Below are 10,455 nucleotides of genomic sequence, written 5' to 3' on the forward strand. Positions count from 1 at the left end.
CAGAAGCATGTTTTTCACAGGGACTTCACGGGCCTCCAGGGATCAGCGGTGTAATTTCAGGAGTACACTTTTGTTTTAGTTTTTGAAAGTAATTGCGATGGAGAATAAAGAACTACTATACTACTGTACTGTTTTAATTCTTAATTATGACAGGCCAAAAGGTGTGAATAGGTAGTAAATATTAGGTCTGCAGATAAAGGAAAATAATCCACGAAAGGGGCATAACGTCACAGTTATATTTTGTGGTCTTTTCAAAATCTACTTAAAAAAAAAACTATTTTTAGTTTGATCTAAAATAGCTTGCAAACTATAGTAGGCTATTTTGTTTTCATAGTACACAGTAAAATGTTTGAACGCCCTTTGTGACGTAAGCCTTTTTCTGTTTTGTATAAAACATTTAGCCTCTCCAACTGTTATAACTGTTATAGCTGGGGGTGTGTAAAATAAGCAGTCTTCGTTATTAATTACAATAAATAAATGTGTTTTCGTTTAACAAATACTATTGAAAAACTAAATACCTGTATAGGTTTAATATAACATTTTATACTAGTGTATAAATATTTGACAATTACTACAAAAGAAGCAAGTCTAAACTGAATTGTTTGTGTGAAGATTCCAGATTTTTAACACTTTAGAGCGAGTCCCTAGTGACCACCCATGGTACTACAACACAGATCAGCGTTAGTTACTTCACATCTGATGACTAAGGAAAAGAAAAATATTTTGACGGCGTATACAATCATGATAGAATTTGTTTAAAATATCTGTATTCCATAAATATTCCTAATTTAATGCACTACATAGGGCATAAAATACCAGCTCATACTAACGAGTGAACCTGCCTAAGGCCCAAGCTCTCGCACTGCCCTCTAGTGGTGTGAGTTTGGACTCATGTGGCTTGATTGATGTTACAGGAAGGTCATTCAGTTCAACCAATATGCAATGTTACAGTGCATTCATATTTATACAGATGTAATTAAAAAACAACAGTGACAAGATTCAGTAAATATATATATATTTCTCCCTTTATTAGATCCACCAATATTTTACAAGCAAAAGAACATTATATATGCCAATTAAATATAGCACAAATATCATGACATGTGGCAAAGACTTCAAGTACAGGAGGTCCACTCAGCCCCGACAATGGCAACGGTCCCTCTGAAGACACTAAAAACAAAATCACAGAGAAACACAAACATGTTACAACTAAATATGATCATTTTACTGACTTAAAAAATAAGTTGTTTCATCACATGGTTGTTTTTGCTTTGTCAGAAAAACTTAACAGACACAAAGAACAAGTTATGGATAAATTGATTAGAAGTTTATCCAAACATCTTAACATGCAGAGCTTTTGTATGCACCACTGATCAAGCTTATTAGTGAAAAGAATATCAGGGTCTCAGCCTGCTTTATTAGCACAGGATAGGTATATGTAAATTTATATATACACACTTTACGTATGTGGATAAAATAAGTATAATTAGTATTTTAATCTGTTTGCTTAGAATTTACTGACTCTTATTTAAGACCAGGATGAACAAGTTTCCAAGCAGGAAATGTGAGCACAGAAAGAAATCAATGAAATTTGATCATATAACCATTTTAATGAATCTTTAATTAACTTATATAGTATTCAATTATATGCAAATACACACAGCTTCAGGAAAGATTAGGTGTAATGATTTATAAGACTGCCTGTTTAAAAGAGGCATGACTTTTGTATGAGACTGTATGCATGTCTCAACATTCACCATGACTGCAGAAGTCTATGCTTTGTCAATGCCAAGCTCCTCGGGTGTGGGAATTCCCAGCTCATTCAGTGTGGGACGAAGTTCTTGGATAACATATGGGTAGATCTCTTTGTGTGGACCCGATTTGTCCTGTGTAATAAATGCATATTATTACTGGATATACTTTAAAAAAAACTAAATTTACACACAACAAAGTTAATGCAAATAATATGCTAGGAATTTAAACATAACCTTCTATTATCTTAAGTAAAACAAGAGGCACCATATCAACAACAAAAAAAGTCACATTGCCTAATGCGGTTGTTTAAAACACTGTACTGACCTTAACCGCTTCAAGAATACGGATGGCACTGCCCAAGTCATTTAATCGCCGACAGGCTCTTAAAGCTGCGTCCAATATTTTAGGCTCAGGTACCAAGTCATAGCCAATCAAAGTATTCATACCTAGAAGGAAAAATAATTATTTTAAAAATTATTATTATAAAATAATTATTATTATTATGACAGATGCAGTTGCAGTAAACACTTAATTGCACTTAAAAGCCAGAAAAAAAATTTCATTACTGATTCAATTCTATGTAGACCATCCTGATTCACAATTTGATCAAGTTGGACCAAGGAAATGTGCTTTGTACTGCTGTAGCCATTGGAAATTAAAGTACTTCCTGTTTTTAGTGATGCACACACCCATAAAACTATTTAAAAACTAGATAATCTGGATCAAGGATGTTACAGGAATGTTACAGTTGGAAATGTCTTTGCCCTATCACAATATCCCTTATAGAAACTCAAACAGTGACATGAGCAATTTATAAAAGAATTCAATACATTTAAAATACCAAACATTTTAGGTTACTCATTTGCCCACCAAAGATTTATGAAAAAGAATGCAAAACAAAATCACACAAACAAACTAAAAAAGCACAATACACTCACTGGCCACTTCATTTATGTTTAACTGCTCCTTAATGCAAATATATATTTGAAGATCTCTATCAGCCACCCTCATGGCAGCAACGCAATGCATTTAGGCTTGTAGACACAATCAAGAAACTGCTGAAGTGAGGATCAGAATAAGGAAAAAAAGGCGATTTTAGTGTCTTTGAACATGGCAGGGTTTTTGGTGCCAGAGCGGTTGGTTTCTAAAACTAGTACTTTCCTGCACAAGTATCCCTAGGATTTATAGAGTATGGTATGAAAAAGAAAATATCCAGTGCGTGGCTGTTCTCTGGGCAAAAATGCCTTGTTGATGCCAGAGGTATGAGGAGAATGGCCAGACTGGTTCAAGCTGATAAAAAGGCAACAGTCACTCAAATAACATCTTATTACAACCAAGAAATCCCAAAGAGCATCTCTAAACACCCAACACGTCTAGCCTTGCAGAAGACCTGGATGAGACTCCTGTCAGCTAAGAACAGGATACTGAAGCCTTTATGACCACCATCATGTCACAAAGCTAAGATCATCTTAGACTGGTTTCTTGAACATGACAGCAAGTTCAATGAACTCAAACGGCCTCCACACTCTCCAGATTTCAATTAAATAGAGCTAAATCCTAATGTGTGATTTTTTTTTATACTGAATAATTGTACTTTAATCAAATGTTGGATTTTTCTATTTTTTTGGTTCTCCATTGTTTAAAAAAAATTATTAGAAGCCCAAGAACACATCTTAACCAAGAGTGCCAATAATTGTGGAGAGTACTGTATGTATGTAAAAAACTTTTATAACAGATGAACCAGTCAATCGACCAGTGACAAGAATTGGCTGGTTTTTATTTAAATTGACCATGACCAGTAATTGGCCAGTCAGCCTCAGATATAAACTATTCTGTAATGAACGCAGAAGCTTCCAAACCGTATTTTAAATGGTGTTACATTATCAAAACCATTGCATGGTAAAAGCCTCAGATTTGCCTTTTTCTCCCAAATTTGTGGAATTAGGCTAAAACCAACTCATTACATAAGCCTTATAATATAAGCTAATAATTACATAAGTAATTATTCTAATTATAATTAAACTCAGTAATTATTTGAAAATCGGGTGCGTTAGTACCGTGTGCCTGCGTTAGAAGTTAAATGCACCCGTGTGCTCGTAGCCACTCAACTCAAAGTTGAGTTTTAAGTCTTAAGTGCACTCCAAACTAAACATTTTTGTGATACATGCTGCTTGGTAAAAATTTTGCTTTTTTTGATTAATTCAGTTATAAGATAAATGTTAAACTTGTATATTTAAAATTATTTTGTATTGTTAAAATGCTACCCTTTGGCTTTTAAGTGAGAACTTGTGTTATAAGGAATAGACTACATTTAATTAATCATTAAACATTTAAAATGGACCGAATTGCAATAAATATTCGGTCCATTTTAATTTAATTTAAAATTTAATTTAATGTAAAATATCCTTAGAATTTAAGGATATTTATAAAGTTGTGATACTAATGGAATTGCAATATTAATCAAATCGGCACTTAGGCATCATTATCAATATCGTATCAGGTGGTGACTAGCGATTCCCATTCGTTATACATGAACACAAAAATACATACATACTTTCATTATTTGTTGAGATATAAGACTATAACATTTGACTGACCTTTCCTGAGTTCCCAAGCATCAATATCTGGTTTGTTGAAGTAGGTGACCCAGCGGGCATCAAACTCCTCATCTGTCTCCTGTTTGCCATGAGAATAGCAGCGACTAGCTAAAGGAGCTGACACACACACATAATTAATCAACACACAATTAATGATTTTTTTCTTCATTAAATTTAATAATAAAAAGCAACAGTGTAGAGTTAATTAGAGATGTGGCTTTTGCATCCACTGAAATGTATAAACACAGTAATTACATAAGACTTAATAGGATAAGGCTAAATAATTTAACAAGAAATAAGGGCCAATATTGTCAACATGGAGTACAGAACAGATATGCACACAAGGGCTGCACGATATATTAAAAAATTACCGATATCGCAATAATGGTATACGCGATATCTGTATCGCAAAGATTTTCAATTCAATTCAATTCTATTTATATAGCGCTTTTAACAATAGTCATTGTCTCAAAGCAGCTTCGCAAAAATGAAAGAAATTCATTAAATAATTAAAAATAATAAAAATATATAATAATAAATTGTGTACGTGTGTGAAAAATGTGTCTATTCAAGTCAATTTTATTTATATAGCGCTTTTAACAATGGTCATTGTCTCATAGCAGCTTCACAAAAATGAAAGAAATTCATTAAAAAAAAAATAATAATAAATAATAATAAATAATAATAATAAATTGTGTATGTGTGAGAAAAATGTGTCTAGATAATAATGAGATAAATGAATGAAATGTCACTGATAAGCAAGCCAAGGGTGACAGCGACAGTGGCAAGGAAACACTCCCTGAGATGGCAATAGGAAGAAACCTTGAGAGGAACCAGACTCAACATGGAACCCATGCTCATTTGGGTGATAACAGATAAAGATGATACAACATCATGTGTGTTATGCAGCTGAAAGTACAAAATAACAGAAATTCTTTAAATTAACATGAAGTCCAGTTCAGCATAGGGATGAGTCAGTAGGTGCAGAGGGCACCAAGCATTGGTGTGTCCAAATTTGACCAATTAGATTGGCCATTACTATCTTTATACCCGCTTATATCTTTATACCCGCTTATATCTTTATACTTAATAGTATTTTCTTATTTATTTTTTGTTAAATAATATTTATTTTTATTTAAAAAAATAACAAAAACTGGCAAGCCAAAGGAAATATTTTGTTCAAAAGATGCTCTTGTTTTAGGACACTCTTGAGTGTATGGTTACACAAATAAAAAGTAATGTTTGAAAGTAATTCATATTGTGTTGGCAGGTCTATGGTAACAGCAAACCAGAAATCTGAATATCTGCTGAGGGTTTTAAGTCATTCATAGTGTTTTAAAGTCTAAATATTTGCAACTTCCTTGACATTTCAAGGATGTTTCTTTTTAGCCTAAATTAAATTTAATTACATCAGATGAATATCTATTACTTGTTTATTTTAGTATTATCATTACATGTATAAAAGATTTTTAGAAAATAGCCCATAATATTAATAAAAAATGCATTTCTCCAGGGAAATGTTATATCGCAAGAAATATCGTTATCGCAATATTCAACAACAATATTGCATATTTTCCTAATATCGTGCAGCCCTTCACACCAATTTCGATTAACCTAGGGACCAAACTGCGAATATTATCAAATTCAAACAATGTATTACTCAGTTAATGGATGCAAGAAAAAGCTTGTTTTTTATGTATAAGGTATAGTAGATCCAATTAAAACAAAAGTTTGGAAAACACATTACCCCATGTGAGGAAAAAAAAAAAAGAATAAAAAACTTGACCGGATCCCTTAAATAGAATTCAACATGTACATGTGTCATAGCAGTAACATAACTGGTCTTCACTAGTTGAACCGTTCTGGCATATGTGAAATAAATATAGCAGGGATGATAACTAAACCGTCAGGACGTGCTGAACGGGTTTTATAAGTGCGGGGTTGAGCTTTGGGATCCGACCTCTAACTCAGTAACACTACCCCATCTATAGTTAGGGGAGTGGTGCAAATGTGTACACTGATGGGGCACTGGCTGGAGATTACAGTAAGATTCCATTGGGACACATCACCAGGTTAGTAGATTGAGCATATATGACCTTAGAGGAAGCTAATAATAATAAATGTATTATTATAAACACATATTACAATTTAAACTGCAATATGTAACTATCAAATGTACCACTCGGTCATATTTATCTAAGATAGCAGCCAATAATAGCACATGATCTCATTAAGATGGTGTTAGCCAATTCTGCACAGAAAGTTTAAAATTAACATAAAAAGAATAATATCTCCCTTTATTGGTCGAATGTCTTCAACCCTGTAACTTTATGTTTATCAGTTCTGCTACAGTAAAGCTTCATGTACACAATGTAGTCTGCTAAAACACTTTGCTGGTTCCACATCCCACCTGCAGTGCCTCAGTACAGGACCCTGATCCACTGTTAGGTAATGTATGTACTTTTAACACAACAAGCCTAGTCTTATTTGACAGATTCAAACAGGTTGGATATTAATCACGCGCAAGAAAACCGCATTTCCGCAATCTCGTCTATAGAGAGGCTTCACCAAACCTCCCGACTCATTCTCCTCCTACAGCTTCAAACGCCTTTTGCTTACACAGTGTCCGCTTTCAAACCTCTATTTGTCTAGTGTACGCAAAGTAAAAAAAAAAATTATGCATTACTTGTTATTACTACTAGCATTTATCCAGCCTGCCTTGTTCCCCGGTGAGCATTAGCTTGTTAGCTGCCCTGTAGTGTATAAAGTGAGAGCTGCTACCTCTTGCATGCGATCACTGAGAGTCAGGCGGAAACAAAATGACAAAGTGAGCTCTGCTGAATAAAAAAACGCTGAGGAACAGCATTACTCACATTACACATCTGGTAAATATAACCTACAATATGAATCGGGGCTTCTTAACGCGGGAAATCCATTCAGAATTTGAAAATAGCAAGGACGAGTAAAACAAGGACAGAGGGAGCTAGCCAGCTTTATGCACTTTGTCTATCAGGCCTGAAAAATGTAGCGGGTCATTACAAGGACAAAGGCGACATTTAGCTAGTGCAAAAAATATTATTAAACATAATGCAACGTATGCGTAAAAATCAAACTCGCTGGTGTAGAACATTAGATAAGGTTGTAAACACGAATATCCCTCCAGTCAGGATTTTTGGTCTAACTGTGATTAGCGCTCATGCTAACTAGCTTCCAGATAACCTAGCTACTTAGCTAGCTGATAGCCAGTTCAGAAGGTGCTCTCACCACAAGGTCGTTAATTTAAACATTCAGCTCTGCAGCATTTTACCTATTTTCTGCGGCCGGGCTTGTGTTATGCTCCGAGCAGCGGAGAAGGAGAGGCGGAGGGCGGATCTGAACATGCTGCAGGACACGGAACTCTCTGCTGTGGCTCTCAAGTGCGAGATGAACTCGTCAACGGGAAGGCCGACACCGGACCGTCTAGCTACACTCTAGACAGCACTACGCATGCGCAATACAGTGTGGAACCTCCTCCCCCTACTTCAAGGTTTTTTTTTGACAGCCAGCTTGTATACGCATTACTGCCACCTGCTGGAATGGGGTTTGCAACATCAAATTGGCAGGCATCACAAAGACTATATTAATCTATCTGTTCATGTCAGGGGTAGCTCTGTGGTTATGGCATTGGACTACGCTTGTCTGGACGATTTTATACTATTATTTAAGGAACGCCTGGGTGTGGTTCAGCACCTTGGAAAGCAGCAAAAATGCTTCAATTTCATTGTCTGTCACTGAGTGCCAGATATTCACGACTTGCCCTTCCACAGGTCACAGGTTTAAACCCCACAACCACGCTTTTAAGCAAGGAACTTAACCCTCAACTGATTTGTAATTAATTAAAAATGTAAGTCGGTCTGGATAAGGACGTCTGCTGAATGTACTTTATCCCTAGCACATTTTCTACTGTAGTTTTTAGGCCAGCTTCTACGATCTCGTTCTCCTTATTTTTTGGCTGTTGACAGTCCTTTTGTGTGCATTACCGCCACCTGCCGGACCGGAACGTTAAACAGAAACATAACAGCATCTGTGTTCCAACGTTCTTGCCAGAGTTTGTGCATGTTATCATTAATCATTGATTGTCCTCATCACCACGGAATGGCGGAATGGACTGAATTGTTTGTTTCTTCAGTTATTGCTAAACGAAAATATCCACTTCCTTATTTACCTTAACTCCCACGTGAGTCCACTTCCAGTATTAGCAAAACGTTCACACATGTTTCTCTGAGGTTTGACACCAAAGTACAAAGCATCAACGGTTTGTTTATTCCAAAAATTTTGGTCACACATGTTTAATGTATTGTCCTAGACACAACAGAACATGGGTCATATTGTACCTGAGTAAAAAAATGATAATATGATAATATACACATAACAGTACATCCAAATATATCATTAGTGGGTAACGCTCATGTGCACATAGTTAAACTAAGAGTTGACAAACATTTAATTATATACAGAGTAGCATTGCATTTCCAGGTTATCTGAATTCCCTGCTAAAAATATAAGAACCATTCTACTGTATTTTATCATGGTTTAAACAGGGTAAATCGAAGAGCTTATGGTGATTACGTAGTGTTAACATGATTACAAACATCATTATTTTATAGACAAATAAAAACCCATTTAATCTTTGTAGGCTGTGTTGCGCTTAAGTGATCACAATCAAAGTCGTTGATGCTTACATTCAATAACATAACTGAGATCCATGTCAAGCAGAGAGCAGTATTTGTCCGGTTCTCTTTTTTCTTAAACAATAATTTATGAACGTTTCGGTTGTCGTTAGCTTTTCTGACACATTTATGTTAGTTCAAAGAGTAGAATGTATGTTTGCATCCATCCCTTTATTGTAAAAGAAAAAGTCATCTTATTAACAAATTTGTATGATGGAGCTACATGTTTTCCATGTCCTGTGTTAGTTCTTATTCCATTGCAGTATAAGAAGAAACCCCAAGTACGTAGTTGCAGCACCTTCATGCCTTTATGTACTTAGTCCTCTGCTCCTGCTTGATTCTTTAAAGGAAGTCACTTTTCTGAATCCTGTTTGTCCTGGCTTTGTAGAGCAGACACTTTGACTTATAGTCTGCAGCAGAATGATACATTTCAAAAACAGATGTGGTGCACCAGGAACATCGCTTGCTAATATAATGTATGTCGTTGTCTCTTCACTGGACAAGGACATACATCTAAATCTGAAATTATAAAAAAAAATCTGTTACTTATTAGTATCTTTAAGAAAAGTAATTTTTTTAATAACAAAATCTAAATTATTACTTAATAACAAACAAACAAGCAAAAAAATTAAATAAATGAATACATTTGGATTTAGTATTTTATTAATCTATAGTTGTACTAGGAAATGTGTCATTGTGCTAAAATCCAAAACAGGCTTGGGGCTAGAGTATTAAAAATTTCTTAATCTAATTACTGTTCATTTCAAACACAGCATTTTGCATTATGCACTGATGACATTATTAAGTTTAACATATTCATTTAATCTACTCTATATACACTCTATATTAATTGCTAAATATTACCATTTACAGTACCTGTTCTGCATGTGGACATCACATGACATTATTGGATGGTCAAGTTTGTTGAACAGAATTTAAATAACTTTTTAAATAATGTGTTCTGATTTAAAATCTTCTTATACAGTATATAAACCTTCTTGCGGATACATCTAGTTTACCAAGATGTCTTGAGAATGCATCTGAATGGTTCTAAGGGTCACGGACCAGAAGGGGGAATTAAGAGAGGACCTCATACCGACCTCTTAAAGGAACAGGGAACAGTTTCCCCTTATCTAAAGACAAATAGTGCATTTTGATAAAAGTTTACTTGATCTTTATACAATTTATTGATGAGCTTCTCTGTGTGTTTAATGTACATAATTATATAAATGTAGCTATGCCAGTTTAACCAGAGATGCACACAACATAACAGCACAACACAACATTTAAGAAACAATAAATTATTAAACATCAACAAAAATATTTAAATAGTGCAGTATTTTTCTTTGCTTATTGTGTTATTTGCCTGTTTCACTTTGGTAGCCTAAAGGCAG

The 10,455-nt window shown here is 34.7% G+C and overlaps 1 protein-coding gene across 1 annotated transcript; it reads right to left on the reverse strand.

The window, feature by feature from the left end:
• Positions 1-1,003: 1,003 nt before the first annotated feature.
• On the reverse strand, positions 1,004-7,833 carry LOC128542261 (cytochrome c oxidase subunit 5A, mitochondrial). The gene is made up of 5 exons (XM_053512389.1): positions 7,660-7,833; positions 4,353-4,469; positions 2,080-2,201; positions 1,758-1,886; positions 1,004-1,170 (listed from the first exon to the last, which is right to left on the reverse strand). Exons 1-4 carry the CDS (start codon positions 7,730-7,732, stop codon positions 1,773-1,775), a joined length of 426 nt encoding a protein of 141 aa, XP_053368364.1. The 5' UTR covers positions 7,733-7,833; the 3' UTR covers positions 1,004-1,170; positions 1,758-1,772.
• Positions 7,834-10,455: the final 2,622 nt, after the last annotated feature.

This window comes from Clarias gariepinus, chromosome 2 (genome assembly GCF_024256425.1).
Source record: "Clarias gariepinus isolate MV-2021 ecotype Netherlands chromosome 2, CGAR_prim_01v2, whole genome shotgun sequence".
Taxonomy (NCBI): domain Eukaryota; kingdom Metazoa; phylum Chordata; class Actinopteri; order Siluriformes; family Clariidae; genus Clarias; species Clarias gariepinus.

Coding starts and splice junctions, on each gene's coding strand:
- LOC128542261 (XM_053512389.1), bottom strand. CDS start 7,732: ATGTTCAGATCCGCCCTCCGCCTCTCCTTCTCCGCTGCTCGGAGCATA. Junction 2,202..4,352: donor TGCTTGGGAACTCAGGAAAG/GTCAGTCAAATG, acceptor TTTTCCTTCTAG/GTATGAATACTTTGATTGGC. Junction 1,887..2,079: donor GTATTCTTGAAGCGGTTAAG/GTCAGTACAGTG, acceptor TTTATTACACAG/GACAAATCGGGTCCACACAA.